The 17,347-nt window shown below is 41.9% G+C and overlaps 1 protein-coding gene across 5 annotated transcripts in view; it reads right to left on the reverse strand.

The window, feature by feature from the left end:
• Window positions 1-15,716, reverse strand: part of SNX13 (sorting nexin 13) — a 166,640-nt gene extending 150,924 nt beyond the window's left edge. For 3 of the 5 annotated variants that reach the window (XM_075062390.1, XM_075062386.1, XM_075062387.1), the window contains exon 1: window positions 15,503-15,599. In XM_075062390.1, coding sequence (XP_074918491.1) covers window positions 15,503-15,514 — 12 coding nt within the window. In that variant the 5' untranslated portion in view covers window positions 15,515-15,599. Of the gene's footprint in view, window positions 1-15,502 lie in introns of all 5 variants that reach the window. The other 2 variants (XM_075062388.1, XM_075062389.1) reach the window with 2 other exon arrangements.
• Window positions 15,717-17,347: the final 1,631 nt, after the last annotated feature.

Genomic DNA, 17,347 nt, shown 5'->3' on the forward strand with positions numbered 1-17,347 from the left:
CACAGTGCACCGCTCCTGAAATCGATGGTAGCTTTGGACCATGGACGCAAACAATCGATTTTGTGATCCCACTGTGGACGCGCTAAACTGATTTTATTAGATCTGTTTTGTAATATCGGTTTAAGCTAATTCAAAATAATCGTGCAGTGTAGACGTACCCTATGACTCATGAGAGGCAGAGTATGTGGCTGTGAGAGCCAGTCTGTGTGTGAGAGAGACCGTATGTGTGTGTGTGTTAGGGAAGTGTGAGAGACAGTGAGCACACTGTCACTTTAAGTCCCCCCTCCCTCACTCCCCACAGTCCCCCACTGACTCATGTGGAAGTTTTCCTCCTCCTGCCCTGGCCCCGAGCAAGCGGTGCAGGCAGGCAGGGTTTAGGGAAGGACTCCGCTCTGCGTGGTGGTGGGCCAGGGCACTGCACCGGGCTTACCAAGGCAGGGGCAGCAGAGCTGGAGGCTGGAGCCCTCAGCCAGCCAGCCGAGGAGCAAATGAGGAAGAGGGCGAGGTGGGGGAGAAGCCTCCCGGCCCAGCACGGGGGAGGGGCCAGAGAAGAGAGGATTCCAGTGACAGGAATGGTGCCCCAATTTTCCGGTGCCCTACACAGCCGTGTATGCTGCATATGCCTAGGGATGGCCCTGGATGTACAAACAGAAATGCTACACCATCAGCAGAGTGGAAGCACCACCAGTATGGAACTAATGCAGTTCATATTGTGTGGGTCAGCACTGTAGAGTCAATTCATTCTGTCTCTAGAGTGAGAGGTGGGACATCTTGCATCACTAATGATCCATACACTCTCGGGAACCGAAGCAGCAGTACTGCTATGCTATTTAGGGAACCCCCAGCTGGAGGAAGAAGCCATGCAGAGCCTTGAAAGAGGGTGAGGGGGGGAAAGAGGAGACAGTTATGCTCCTTCTATCTGAAACAAAGAAAAAATTCAGCAAAAACAAAATCTGAAGAGAGGTTTCTGCTGTGAGAGTTCATCCTTCTTCCAACTGGATCATGCAGCTCCCAACAGTGCTGTTGTGGTAGCAGTCACTTCCACAATAATAAAGGTAGTGTGCTTATTCTCACAGTGGGTTCAGCTTTACCTGATTTTAAAATACCAACGATGAGCTGATGTGCCAAACTTTCACACCTGGATGGCATGACAACCAACATGAAACATAATAGTTTGTTATTTCTCATTGTATTTAGCTACTGATTTTAGATATGTATAAAAGAAACCCATTCCAATGAATAACTATGTCTAGGGCTGCTATACAGAGGATGATGAACAATTGTTCTCCACTGAAGGTAGGGCAAGTACAGTAATAATGGGCTTAATCTGCATTAGATTAGATATTAAGAAAAGTTTCTAACTAGAAGGATAGTTAAGCTCTGGAATAGACTTCCAAGGGAGGTTGTGCAATCCCCATCATTGGAGGTTTTAATAATAGTTTGGACAAACACCTGTCATGGATGGTCCAGGTTTACTTGGTCCTGCCTCAGCACAAAGAGCTGGATACAAGGATCTCTCAAGGTCCCTTTTCCAGCCCTACATTTAAGATTTCTAGTACCTAATTCAATCCAGAAGTCTGAGTCACTATATCATAGCCAGTGGGTCATCTGCAACAAGTCTGATAATGAACTTCTGAGCATTTTCTGCAGCCAATCCATGTCTGTGAGAGTCAACAGAATGCATGGAAATGCAGAATATCCTAAAGGATGCGTAGCAACTTCAAACCTCCTGCTGAAGCTCATTTCTTTACAGCAAAAACAATGGTCTTGCTAACCTGGAGTGGCCTTAAGGTACCAGCAAAAATCTTTAGTACAGCTCATTCCTTAAAACTAGAGGGCTATGCTGCACTGTCTGAAATGGATGGAATTTAAAAGAATACTGGCATGACTGTGACCACAAATATATTAGAATCAGAGCTTATCCTAAAACATATTCCAGTAAAGCCTTACTCCCATAACCATGGGAAAATACAAAAGCCAAACCTGTCTGCAGGATTTCCTAAACGTCATTAAATTGTCACAAGCTCAGAAATGCTCTTAAAAAGCAAAAATTTTGAGTATAGTTTCCTTACCCATGAATGCAAAAATCTACAGTTAACCATAAAAAAATAAGGAAGTTTAAGAATCTAATGACATAGCCAATATTGACATAAAGAACATTTAACAGGATTATCATCCAGTATTATCCATCACTTTCACTATTAACTATGAATCAACCCTAGCAAGCTAATCAACACACGTAAAAAGCACTATACCAACAGCAGTTAGGCATGTTTCCTGAAGTAAAAAAGTCATCTGACAAAACTCATGTTTACATATACACAATTGGCAAGATGAAAGCAACTCCTGATGATCCCCAACAATTTTCCGTATCAGAAACTGTTCTAATCCTCTTCTCAACCCTTGGCACACACTGTCTTCAAGTATGACAAAATTGATGGTGATGGTATATAGTCAGTCAATCTTGTAGTTTCCAATATGAGGAACTATTAACCTAATCACTACGATGTGATCCTATAATGTGTTCTGCCTGGATTGATCACTACACCTGCACAAAACCCCATTAAGGCTCAATCTGAATAGAACAGTTGTTTGCAGCTCTTTGGGGGAAAGGGACGGTCTTTATTTCATATTAGCATAGTGCCTATATACATGATGATAATGCAAAAAAAAAAAAAAAAAACCAACAACTTTGGGGCCTACATTTAGTCTGGTTATTTGAACTGTAGCATTGAGGTTACATTTCAACCACAATAAAAAACCATGCAGCTGCTTAACACAAACCGTACAGGACTTGGTGTTGCCATGTGGCAACATACTTAGAAATTTTAGTTAACAGCTACATAAAACATGAAGAAAAACAAGACAACTGATTCATAGATATCCTTCAATGCTCATATACATGGTACAAAAAAAGCTCTGAAAATTATCCTAAACACAAAGATTTAGTTACAGAAAAAGGCAACTCTGCCCAACATGCCTATCCCTTTATGCTACCTCACAATGCTTGGTTTTGGTGTGTATTTGCAAGTACTGAATCTTATCCATAATAAGATCACAATCATGCTATTGAAATAGTGGTCATTTTTAAACTCTTGTGTGTTTATATGATTAAATTTAACAACTATGTGACAGCATCCATATCAGCCCTGCCAACGTAAATTTCAAAACGTTTTCAAAGTGGGACAGCATCCCAACACTGAAGATAGGGATCAAAATGTCAAAAAAGATTCAGATACCAATTGCTTTACCACTAGCGAGGTCAGGTGATTCAACCTTTCCTTATGTCACAACACCTGAAACAACAACTTTTCTAGAGGCAGTGCTTCCAACCTATGACCTACAAATCAAATGTTTCCAACCAAGAACAGTGCTTTTTGGGACTCTCTCACTCCTATTTCCTATCTCTTTCCTCTACTACTTTCTGATCTCTCTACCATCCCAACCTTGCAACCTCCACCCAAGCAACAGTGAGAGATACTATAAGTACTTTAATTAGCCAATGCTTTAAGTGCTACCAGCAATATAATTACTACTAGTATGTTGTGTTTAAAGCTAAAGTTAATACAAGCAGCTCTCCTCATGGTCTCCGCTAACACAGCATGCTACGTCATCTTTGTGTGGGGAGGGGAAAAGAGGACCAAAAATTAGGCTCAAAGGCGTAAGGTGTCTGTTAGGAGCCAGTTCAGTGCTACACACCATCTGGAAGGTTGGTTCAGACAGCTTTATCAATTTGCTCCCATCGGACTGAACTGAACCATTTTAGTCCACTTCTCACAATTTTTACATTTGCTTTTTCTTCATGGGTATCACAAGTTATATATACAGGTTGTTCTACTACACCAGTCAAGTCAGAATCTGAACACATCAATATACCATGTTTATTGTACAGCTTATAAGCTATTTTGTAAGCCCTTAGTTCATCTGTGTTGTGCAGTAAGGCCAAGTGCAAAATGTGCAGCAAGGTGGCTACACTGCACCCAAATAATTTTAAGGCCCACTATCTACGATTTCAATCACTGTAATTTAATACAGTCATAAAATATTTTTAACATTTTGTGTTGCAAGATGTAAATTATGTTGGATACTTAAAACTCTACCTTCCTTAAAATTGCCTAAGAAATGGTAGAACGTATGGGACTGTAGAATCCAGTGGCAGTTTACAGAAGATAAAATCATTAAATCCTTCTTAAGGTAGTGCCCAGGAGCCCCAATCAGGAATGAAGTCCCACTGTGGTAGGCCCGGTACAAACACTCACAGAAAGATACTTCCTTCCTTGAAGAGCTTACAAACTAATGCCTTGGTTCTGTAATCATATCTCCACAAGTGGATCTTTGAACCTGCACAAAGCCTCAGTGGAAGTCACTGAAATTCTACAGAGGGTCATTCTGCCTATGACTTCAGAATCACAGCTTAACTGACTTATTTTCATACTCTTAAGATGTCTCTATTGTTGGGGTCTTGGGGTTCCCCCAAGACTTCTTCCATTCAGTTCATCAAGAACTCTGTTAGACTTCAGTCTCATCACTCAGAGTCCTTTATTTGGCATACAGCAAAGCTATGCTGAGTTGATTAGATGCAAGTGTAAGGTGTGATATGTCCTATAACCCATACATCCAAAGTTACACAGCAAACCTCTTCCTTTATATACATTTACACATTACATTGCACTTACTACACATTGCATCATGTTTTGGGATTGGCTTGGTTACTTTGTAGGGGCCAAGCCCTGCACAGCATGCTCTGTCCATGTATAACTTACTCTTTACCTCATCTTTACATTCCGGGCTTATCTTATCCATTGTTATCTTGTCCACCATAAATTATCTTAGCTAGTACAGACATTGTTTCCAACCTGCTGATCCATTTACCTCTCTAATTCAGAGTCCCGAGAAATGAGGCCTCACTCACTTCTAGTTACTCATGTCAAGTCAAGCCTACATTCCACTGCTTTTGTTTTTCTTTTCTACATTAGCATGGGTTTCATTTGCAGCATATCTATTTTTCTGTGCTTTCTTTTTTAAGTTCACTGCCCAGCAACACATTCTCAAGATCACAGTAGTTGTAATCATTTGAACCACCACAGATACTAGGCTTAAAGTACAAACTAGGGGGTACATGCTTACCTCCTATGATATAGCCCGCCAGGGTACAATTCCACATTATAAGCTTGCACTGCCGTTAAAGCATCCTCCTATAATTTTAACTTTCCTTTTATTATGATGTAAAAAAATGCTAAAAATATCTTTCATTTTCTAGAGGAAATTAAGGTGTGAAAGAAAGGATAGGCCAATTAAAATAACATTCCCTGGGTCCATACCAGAAGTGGCCCTCTTCGGACATCACAGAATACTTATCACCAGCATATGCAATGTTTATTTTACAAACATCCAATATCTCAACTGTATTGTAAAATTTGGAGACTGTTTTCCCCAGAATGAACCCACTTGCCAGAATCTGTCTCTAGGACATTACACCTGCACATGTAAATGTCCCCCAGGGGACAATGGCAGTACAAGGCTGTGGCTTTCCAGACTTTGCATTGTCTTACAACAGTATTTGAGAGAAAACAAATTTCTTCCACATCGTATGAGTTACAGTGGTTTCACATTAAACTATATGGCACTGGACCCTTGTTAATTTTCCTACCTTGCACCAACTGGCATTACTGCTCTTATACCAAAGTTTTGCCTTTTGTCACCACAGAAAAGTTAAGTTTTTTTGCTTCATATAACTTGGCCACTTTTACTTTGTACAGCACGTATCTCCCACATATTACACAATATTCCTATTAGAACTTATTGACTTAATGTTGCCATATGAGGAGAGAATAATAAGACTGGGACCTTTCAGCTTGGAAAAGAGACGGCTAAGGGGAGATATGATTGAGGTCTATAAAATCATGACTGGTGTGGAGAAAGTAAATAAGGAAGTGTTATTTACTCCTTTTCAGAATACAAGAACTAGAGGTCACCAAATGAAATTAATAGGCATCAGATTTAAAACAAACAAAATAAAGTGTTTTTTTCACAGAACACAGTCAACCTGTGGAACTCCTTGCCAGAGGATGTAGTGAAGGCCAACACTATAATAGAGTTCAAAAGAGAACTAGATAAATTCATGGAGGATAGGTCCATCAATGGTTACTAGCCAGCATGGGAAGGGATGGTGTCCTTAGACTCTGTTTGGCAGAAGCTGGGAATGGGCAACAGGGGATGGATCACTTGGCGATTACCTGTTCTCTTCATTCCCTCAGGAGCACCTGGCATTGGCCACTGTCAGAAGACTGGATACTGGGCTAGTTGGACCTTGGTCTGACCCAGAATGGCCATTATTTTATGTTCTTATGTTAATAGTAGACTTTTTTAAAACAATTACAATGTTATGTTTATTATATGCATTTAACAAGCTTTATTAATGATTCCTTGGTTTTGCTCATTCAGCGGATGCACTACTTTTGTCGTTATCTTCTGTTGAAATGCTTGGTTATGTTCCCACAGCATTTCTATGTCAGTCTGGTTTTAAACAGTTTAGTTTTGTGCCGATCCTATTAAGTTTCTTTTGATGTATCTACTCCCCATCTCTACCAGTCGTACGCATTTTTAAACATTGTGGTTTAGAAAGTTTTTTTAAAACAATTTTAAATTATATTTTACTAAATTTTAGTGGGCACAATTTTTTAGGTAAGTTCAGACTGGTAAAATTTAACGAGACACAAAAAATAGAACATTTTTTGTGCAATATTTTCCCCTTATCTTAGCTCCTAAAGACATTCTGTTTCCGGCCTGCTGATCCATTTAGCTCCCTAATCTTGTCTCCCAAAAAAATAAGGCTTCACCCATGTCCAGTTACTCATGTCAAGCCACGCCTACATCTACCAGCAATTTATAACCCAATTATGATGTCAAACTTCAAAGCCTTCTTTGGAAAACCTGGTCTTCAACTTTGCATAGCTGCAAATCAAGGAATATACAAAAGAAATTAAACAAGTCTGTACATAAAACTTGCTCCTGAATATTTCTGAATCGAGCTAGTATTATAGTAGTGCGGTGGTAAACTGCAACATATTCATAAAGGTGATTATTTCAAAGCAAGTTAATAGGCAATAAGGTTGGTTGCTTGACACAGCAAAAAATGGCTGACATGGTAAATCTTGCAAACACACATTTATGGGGAAATGTCCCACAGTAATTATTTTCAGTTCAATATAAATTATTTCACAATAAATATCTAAAGCCATCAAAATACCAGGGTCAAAATCCTATACTCCATTACACAGGAGCCAACTATAAATGACCCTAAGGCTTTTCACAGATTTATGGAATGACAGTTTTGCAATGACAGTCCTTTTTTATCATATTTGACAATTGATAAAACTACTGTGCTTCCCTAACTTTGGCATTTCTTGATCTGAACACTTAATTTTGAAAGCTTAACATTTACTTAATATAGTGTAATATAGGGACTTCTAAGGTTTTTTGTTTATTTTTTAAAGACAAACCCACATAAAAATGAGCTTCCTTCCCTTAGATACAGCAAAGTTGGCTTTAAAGAATATTATGGACGTTTTGGCTTGTTGTGATGGGAACTCTCTCACATACTTAGGAGGTCCACAAAAGTCCCCTTCTACTTTCAAGATGCATAACTGGGAATGGTGCATTGCTCTATTGTGAAACTCTCAAGGTGCTTCAGAGCAGCAGTTCTACTAGATCCCTTTACACCTCCAGTACACTTTTACCTAAATAACTAAGGGCTTCACTTTAGACAATCCCTAAGTGAATTAAGCTACACTGGCAACGCTTTAACGTGGCTTGTGTAGTCTCAGCACAGAGCTGGGAGATAGCTCTCCCAGCACTCTAAAAAAAAAAAACATCTCCATGTGTAGCTCCCAGCACTGGTGCACTGTCTACACTGGTGCTTTACAGCACTGAAACTTGCTGTGCTCAGGGGGGTGTTTTTTCACACACCTGAGCGAGAAAGTTGCAGCATTGTAAAGTGCCAGGGTAGACAAGCCCTTTGTGAACTAAGGCCTTTACTTCTAAATGAGATCATCCACTCAGGAGTTTAATGTACTTTAACTAATACACTATGAAGTCACATCTTTAGGTCTGGTCTATACTTAAATTTTAAGGTGACATAGCTATTGTGCTTATGTGCATGAAAAATCCACACTTCTGAGCACCATAGTTATGCTGACCTAACCCCTGGTGTACACGCAACTAGGTCAACAGAAGAATGCTTCCATTGACTTAGCTACCATCGCGCAGGGAGGTGGTGTTCTTACAGTGATGGAAAAGTCAGTTCCATCACTGTACTTCACTACAGGGATATGCCAGCATAGCTAGGGCACCCTAACAATGCCACTATAGTCCCATTGTGTAGATACTGCTTTAGTTAATTTGGCCTAACTTCCTGTGTAGATAAGCCCTAAGGGTATATCTACACTGCAATGCAAGCCCAGGGTTAGAAGAATAGCAGCTACACTCATTTGTAACCCCAAGTTAAGAATCATTGAACCCTTGGTCCCTGCCTGGGATTCTAGCAAGATTTCCATAGCTGTATACTTCACAAGCTTAGTAAGAAACCTTGTGCAAAATGTGAAGCACACAAAGAAGCATGCAATTTTCAGTGTCATAATTCAGTCAAATCAAACCTAATCTTCACCAGAACACTCAAAAACACTTCTCAAAAAGCATTATTTTCAGCCACATTTCAATTTTGTATGTCCAGGTGTTTCAGCTGAAGAGCTGTTCAAAAATTATTTAACAAGAATATGTAAAGTCAAACCCTATGTACACCCACACATTTTTCACAACTCAATAAACAGCTCATCTGTTTTTGCACAAACTTTAAATAAAGTATCCCTTTTTGGCAGAACCCAAGCTTGGAACATTTCATCCTGAAATAATGAAGAGTTTCAGAAAGTTGTAAGAAACCATAAAGGAGACTGGAATTGAAACCACTGAAGTGCTCAAACTGTCAAAACACATGTACATGCTTAATTGGGACTACTTATTACTGAATAAAGTTAAGACAATGGGGCTACTCACAGTACAGAAATTCAAACATATGCAAGTCTTTGCAGGATTTGGAGCCACTCTAGTCACTGCTGCTCTCATCACAGCACTTACAAATTACATAGTGCTTTGCAAACATTAAATACATTTTAAGATATCTGCAGCACAGATTTAATAGAAGGAAAAAACTGAGCTAACACACTTAAGTCTACATCATTTAGATTCCAAGCTAGAAAGGACCATTGTGATAATCTTGTCTGACCTCCTGTATAACACAGGCCATAGAACTTTCCCAAAATAATTCCTACAGCATAGCTTTTAGAAAAGCATCCAATCTTGATTTAAAATTGCCAGCGATGAAGAATCCACCACAACCCATGGTAAGTTATACCAGTGGTTAATTACTCTTGCTGTTAAAAATGTATGCCTTATTTTGAGTCTGAATGTGTCTAGCTTCAATTTCCAGCCGTTGGACTGTTATATTTTCCCTCCTAGATTGAAGAGCCAATTGTTGAATATTTTACACTGTAATCAAGTAACCCCTTAACTTTCTCTTCAATAAGATAAATAGATTGAGCTCCATGACTCTTACTATACGGAATGTTTTCTAATCCTTTAATTCTTCTCTTGACTCCTCTCTGAATCCTTTCCAATTTATCAATATCCTTCTTAAATTCTGGACACCAGAACTGGTCACAGTATTCCAGTAGCAGTAGAATCAATGGCACATATAACCTCTCTACTCCTACTCAATATTCCTGTTTATGCATCCAAGGATCTCATTAGCCCTTCTGACCACAGTGTTCAACTGATTACCCACCATGACCACAAATCTTTTTCAGAGTCTGCTGGCACAGTTGAGGGCAACTGCACCTCTATTTCCCCCAGTGGACCAGCCACGTCACCCACTCTCAGGCTTCCAGCTCCGCAGCTGTTGCCTCTCTTGAGTGGAGACACGCATTCCTCTCCCTTGTCATCAGGCTATTTCCAGGCTGCCCAGTTCCCTCCTTCACCATGTATTTCCCAGCACAAGTTTCCCAGGTATGCCTGCTTGCTTTCTCCTCAGAGACTGTTAGCACTTGTACTCACTCCAGTGATAACGTAACCACACAGCACTTCCTAGGAAAGCCGATTTTATTAAGTTAAAGCATTACCAAGAAAACATATTAAAAATGTTAAAAGAATGTGCATGCATGCTAATAAGCTTACCAGAATTAACCCCAACCCTAAAAGGCTGGCAGGAGCTAGGATGACTATTTCCCAAAGGGAAAATGGGACACTGCACAGTGCTGGTCTGAAGGCACTGCCCACCCCACATGTAGCTGGTCCAAGTTCTGCTATCCCCCCCTCGCCCCCCAATAAGGCTGGGGCTGGCATCGTTGCTTACCTCAGCCCTGCCTCTCTCCCTGCACGGGGCTGATGTGGCCGCTCACCCCCCTCCTGCATATTCCTCCACACCGCACTCCACTTGTGTGTTAAAATAAAAAATAATTAAAAAAAAAAAGTGGGCATGTGTCTCATTTGCTCTTGCCAACTGATCAAGTCAGCAAGAGCAAACAGGACAAACACCCACTTCCACCAAAAAAGTGGGGATGGCCAGGACAGGGCTTAAAAAAGGAACTGTCCACAGCAAAATAGCCCGTATGGTCACCCTAGCAAGAGCAATCCTTCAACTCCCCCATCTAATGGGATTCCTTGCAAACATTAAATACATTTTAAGATATCTGCAGCACAGATTTAATAGAAGGAATACTCCTTCATCACAGATTGAGCTGAGCAGTCTCCTGAGCCTCAGTAAGCCCAGTCCTCCAAACCTATCCTAGGCACTGTGCTCTTATGTGGATAACAGGTCCTGTCTAATCAGGAAGAAGGCCATGAACCAGTTTAAATCCAGACTATTTATCCAAAAATGCTTTCGGTGTCTGTTGGTCCCTGGAGAATCCAGTTTGAACTAGTATATGCCTATCTTTCAGGAAGTACTACTATGTCTCCCCTTAATCTCCCCCGCTGTTCTTTTTATCTTTCCATGGAAATACATACAATTGCACAACAACACAGACCATTGCATTTTTAATAATTCAACAAAGTTCATTCAGGATACTGCAGGAAGTTGTCAGTCTGCCACAGCTGTTTCTCAGGATAGGGTTCCCCCATGCCGTAAGTATGGCCTACATTCTTTGTTCTTGGATGTATATATTTAGATTTGGTAGTAGTATTAAAACACATATGGTTTTGTTGCACCCAGTTTACCAAGTAATCGAAATTGCTCTGTATCAGTGACCTGTCCCCCTTTATTGCTTAGCACTCCCCCAGTTGTGTGTGTCATTTGCAAACTTTATCTGCAAACTTTTGTTTTCTTCCAAGTTATTAATAAAAATGTGAAAGAGGGCCAATAACCAATCTCTGAGATTCCACTAAAAAACACTCATTCTATGATGATTTCCCATTTACAATTAAATTTTGAGGCCTACTAGTTAGCCAATTTTTAATCCATTTAATGTGTGCCATGTTAATTTTATATCTTTCTAGGTTTGTTTTAATCAAAATGAGATGCAGTATCAGGTCAAATACTTTACAGAAGCATGACTATATTTGTCATTACTAGGCCAAACTATACAGAATATTTGTTTCCCCAAAAGAAAAGGCATATGGGTACATGACCGTCTAAATAGCATCCACACGAAATAAAGCAGAATCTAGTGTCTGTTTAAGAAGAGATATGCTATACTTGGGCCACATAAAGAATCATATTTTTAGAGTAGCATCTATAAAAAGCATTGAGTGTAGCAACATAATCCCGGAAATGTTAAGGAAACAAAAGAGCAACGCTAACAATAATTTAAAGTGGGTCTGTTTGAGGGAAGTAGGGGGGAGAAGGGGGTGCTCACTGATAAGCTGATAATACTTATAAGAATAATAGAAAACTATTTAAGAACATGAGTATATGAATGCAAATTGAGCCTTAAAAGTGTTTATTATTTTTATTAAATGTAAGTAACTATGGACTATTGAAACTGAAGGAGGAATGATGCTTCTACAAAAAAGCATCAACCGAAGATCAAGATGAATCACCTACATCAGGGGTTGGCAACCCACAGCACACATGCCAAAGGTGGCACACAAGCCGATTTCTGATGGCACACGCTGCTCTGGGGTTCTAGCTGCTGCTCCGTTGCCAGATGGGGTCCCAGCCGCCAGCCCCACTCAGCCCGCTACCGGCCTGGGGTTCTGCTCACCGAAGCCAGCTGCTAGGACCCCAACTGGCAAGGGGCTGGAAGCTGGAACCCCAGACCAGCAGCATGCTGAGTGCTACTGGCATCCCAGACTGGCAGTGGACTGAGCCACTCAGCCCCCCACCGGCCCTATTCAGCCTGCCACCGGCCAAGTAAATGGAACCCCAGACTGGCAGCGGGCTGAGAAGGACCAGCGGCTATACCCCAGACCAGCAGCGGGCTGAGCGGGTTTGGTGGCTGGAACCCCAGACAACAATCCGAGACAAGGATCACACTAAATTGATAAGATCTGCATTTTAATTTTATTTTAAATGAAGCTTAAATATTTTTAAAACTTTATTTACTTTAAACACAACAATAGTTTATTGATATAATATAGTCAGAGACCTTCCACAAAATGTTAATACACAGGAAACCTTAAATTACAGTGAATTTCGCACACCATTTCTGAAAGGTTGCCAACCCTTGATCTACATAGCACTTACAAATATCTCCTCTGACCCCAACATCAAGTCATAAGTTTGGTTCAAAGGTTATGTTTTGTTTACTTAGCAAAATCATTTATAGTTTTTAATTTTACACATTAACGTCACTTAAGGTGAGCTACTCTTAAAATTCCCTGTTTTTGATACCGCCTGAAAATTTTAGAGAGTTTCTTTTGACAAATAAAAAGGCACAAAATATTTGTCACTTATGATTTCCTTTCCAGTCAGAAGTCTTCAGCAATGGCCTCTCTATGAAACTGATTATAAGCAGCATGAAGCAGCCAGTAGGGAAACCTGGAGCTGTATGTATCTTTTTTAGTATACAGTATTTGTGGATAACTCTTTTGCTGGTAGGATTTTAATCAATAAATCAAATTTAAACCCAAAGCTTGAAAAACTGGTAATCTTTATTCATTTTGGGTAGCATTCTTCACTTCACAACTCAAATTGGAAAACATTGTAAGCAACTATAAGTATGAATTCTGATGATGTACCTTGAAGTATCACCAAGAGATACCACAAAAATCAACAGAACAAGTTTCAACCTCAAAGCAGCTCACTGCTATTATAGGAACTCCTCAGCAATCCTTTTAGATATAAAGCCCCTTGGATATAAGAGCATGCTAAGTATGAATTTGGTTTTCACCCAAGATTGTTAAAATCTGTACTAATTTAAAATAAATATAATCTGAGCTGATATGGTTTTACTGCTGAAATATGCACATAAAGTATTACATATACACAATACTTATTGACCATTACTCAAAGTGGTGGTAATTTGTTTGGGTAAATGGACTAAATAGTTCATGTTCAAACAAAGATTTTTATTTTACATGTATTATTTAGTCTGTGAGTTTTTGTCCTGTTACATTAACATGAACACTTTCCACAAATACTGCACTGCACCTTCTGCACCCAGGAACTTATATTTCAATGAGATAAAAGGATATGCAAATCAGAAGCTTAAAATGTCTTCCTTCATGACCAATAAAAATCAGATGCTTCAGGTGTCAAAAGCAGCATCACTTCCCGTTAATACATTTTCCCTCACACATAAAACTATATATTGTTTAGAGGAATTAGCCTCTATCTCAGGAGTCTTAAACATGCAGCCTGTAGAGTTATTTGCTGCATCCCACCAAGCTCCGGCCCCCTCCCCCCTGAGTTATTTCCTAGAGCCACCAAGCTCCCCTCACCTGCCATCCCCTACAGCGCACCACATCCCCGTGCCTCAGCCTACCTCCAGGTGCTTCCTGCCACCAAACAGCTTTTCTGTGGCACTTAGCACTTTCCAGGAGGGAGGGGGGAGGAGCCGCATGCTATGGGGAGGAGGCAGAGAAGAGGCAGGGATTTGGGGAAGAGGTTGAAATAGAGGCAGGGAGGCGGTGGAGTTGGGGTGGGGACGGGGTTGGAATGAGGGCAGGGAAGGGGTAGGAAGAGGCAGGGAAGACGGAGGCTTTTGTACCTTTATATGAAAAGGTGTCAGTGATGCGGCCCTCGAGGACAACGTGCTAGCCCTCATGGTGATTTGAGTTTGAGATCCCTGATCTCTCTCTTCTTTGCAGATAAGTGTACTTAAATGACAGACCAAAATATGAACACGGACTATGGAGCAGGATCATGCCTTATATATGTTTGTACACTAAGCACATTGCTGGCATTCAGATAATCAATAATCCTTTAAAGAAAGGAAACTTACAAACATATTAAACTCATATCACTTAAGGCATTTGATAAACTATAGCAGACATCACATTGCACTCCCAGCCTCTTGGTGCAACAGTCATATCTTTTCTGTTTTATATACAAACCAAGAACACTGATGACACTCAGGGCTTGCCTGCACTTAAAACTCTACAGCAGCACAGCTCCACAGTACATTTCACCATAGACGCTACCTACACATCAGCATAGGTAATCCACCTTTCTGCAAGGTGGTAGTTAGGTGATGGAAGAATTCCTCCGCTGACCTAGCACTGTCTACATGGGGATTTAGAGCGGTTTAACTATGCTGCTTAGGGATATGGATTTTTCATATCCCTGAGCAACATAGTTACGCTGACCTAATTTTCTAGTGTAGACCGGGCATCGGATACTTTGGATTTACATTACACTTTATGTGCTATACAACACTACCTTAAGCGTCAAAACACACTTGAAAGGAAGGCAAAACTCCCCAAATTGTCATGGGGAAACTGAGGCAGAGAAGTTAGAGGAAGTGCCTACAGCCATACCACCAAGGCAACAGCAGTGCAGGATTGGAACCCAGGAATTCCTGCTTCTCAGCCCTTTACCACAATCAGCTTCGATGTCCAATTAATAAATACAAAAGTAATTAAGGCAAAGAGTGAACTAAGCACACAGTGCACCAGGGATCCCACACAGGGTGCTTAACAGAGATGGGGTGCTACTCAAGCTGAAGGCCAATCGTGTGGGGCTGGGGGAGGCACTTCGATCTCTGGCCAGATTAGGCTGAGGGACCTCGGCCTCTGGAATGACTAACGCCCAAAACAGGGGCGGCTGCACTTCATAACAACACCCCGGCCCAGCGGCTCCTCCGAGAGCCTCCCCCAGCCGGAAGGGACTAATCGTAGTGATTGGTTACCAAGATGATTAACGATGGTGAGGGGGCCCAGCCCCCGTGCCGGGCAGCGCGAGAGGACAGGAGCCGCTGTCTGGATGGGTGAGGGGGGCCAGGGCCCGGGGGGACTCGCACAGCAGGAGATGAGCAGGGGGCTGCTCCTCCCGGCCTCCCTGGGCTCTTACCTCTGCTAACATTATTGCCCCGCTGCAGACTCCCCCGGCTCTAGCCCCGCTGCATGGTGCCCGCAGCAGCCCGGGAAAGACTCCCCCGCTCCGCTGCGCGGCGGGCACTGCCGGCTCCCTGCTGCCCTCCTCAGCGGCCGTTTGCTGCCCTCAGCGTCGCCGCTGCCTCCGCAGCTCGGTCTGGAGCGGCCATCTTGGGAGGGCTACGTGAGCCGCCGCCGCCGCCGGCGCGCCCGCCCATTGGGGCCGCAGGATGCGGAGACGGGGAGCCGCCCCCACCTGGCCTATCTCAGTCCCGCGCCTGGCCCTGAGCTCCCTACCTGCGCATGGGCGCGACGTGACTAGAGCAGCAGCCCCCATAGGGGTCGCTCCCGTGCGGGGCAGCCTGGGCTAGTCAGTCAGGGCAATGGCCAGTGTCTCTGAGGCAGTAGTAGTAGCCGGGGAACTTAGGACCCAGCTTGGAGCCTGGGCCTGCGCTGGGAAATACACCTCAATGAGCAGCGCCGTGTTTGCCCCAGCCCAGCCCAGCCGTTGAATACAACCAGCTTCGTGGATGATGATGGTATATGGAGGTCTTGAAATGTCCCACGTGTCAGCAGCTGGTGGGGGTGGTTTGATTGGGGGCTTGCTCTTGCTCCAGAAAGTTGGTCTTTGTTTTACTATGGCTCCTTAGGGGTTTGGTCCTGTGCCCGCTGAATTTCGCTTGCTCGCATAGCCCACTGCTGCCTCCAGGTGCAGCTGGATCTGAGAAACGCCTAGGACATCAGACGACCTATGGGGTTAACTGCTCTTTGGCATCAGTTTTTAGGGCAACAAGTATTTTCTTAGATGATCAGCACACTTCAGGATGCAGGGAGTAAATTGTGTAAAACTTCCACAGATTTTGCTGCACTATTAGGAAAGCAGAAATATAAATGTATAAAAGTACTGATATCTTGCTCTTTCAAAAATACACACATGGTTAACTTGGCCCACGTTAATAGTCCCACGGAAGTCCGTAGGAGTGATCCCCATTTCCGTGCATCAGTCTTTGCAGGACCAGGACCTTAAATTTCAAACAAAGACAGCATGTCCCTGCTTACACGGGAATCTGTCTAGACAGATCAGTATTCATCCAGTTTTATATAATATTAAATTATTAAAGCATTCAGTTTGTACTGAAAGCAAAACTCCGTGAGCCCTGGCAGATCTTCAGGAGTATGAAATTAGGCATGGGTAAGTGAAGTGTAGGGAGGAGTGGATAAAGGCTTATTGCATCACAGATCTCATATGATGTGCATGAAGGGAGAAGTAGTAGTAGAAGTTAGTTGTAAGGAAAAGCCTGGAACCAGAAATGGACTTCAGGGGACTTTATATTTGATCTAGTTTGGACTTGGGAAGGGGAGGAGACATATTTTCTTTATAGTAGAGGGGTGAGTGGGAGTGGGTAATGGAGAACTCCCCTAGGACTACTGAGTCTAGAAGTTTCACTTATCTGCTGTTTACATTAAGGTTTACTAATAGAGTGTTGTCAACTCTTGCAAGTTTTTATCATGAATGTTATGATAATTATTTTTGTCCTAAAGCCCCAGTTCCTGGAGTCATGTGAATTTCAGCTTTCATTAAAAAAAAAAATCTAGTCCTCACAGCTGCAGAGAAAAGCTTGAAAAGGTGAACCCTACAGTTAAAAAACAGAATGCAAATTAAAAACCCCAAATGTTTTATTGATTTTTTTAATCATTATTTAAGCCACATTTCATGATTTTTGCATGCTTGGACTTGGCAAATACTGTTAATACCTTCTCTGAGTGGATACCTCAGAGAAGCCTAACACGTTAGTAAAGAAAATGTTTGTTAGACTGTTAC

Source organism: Chelonoidis abingdonii, chromosome 2 (assembly GCF_003597395.2).
Source record: "Chelonoidis abingdonii isolate Lonesome George chromosome 2, CheloAbing_2.0, whole genome shotgun sequence".
In the NCBI taxonomy this organism is placed as follows: domain Eukaryota; kingdom Metazoa; phylum Chordata; order Testudines; family Testudinidae; genus Chelonoidis; species Chelonoidis abingdonii.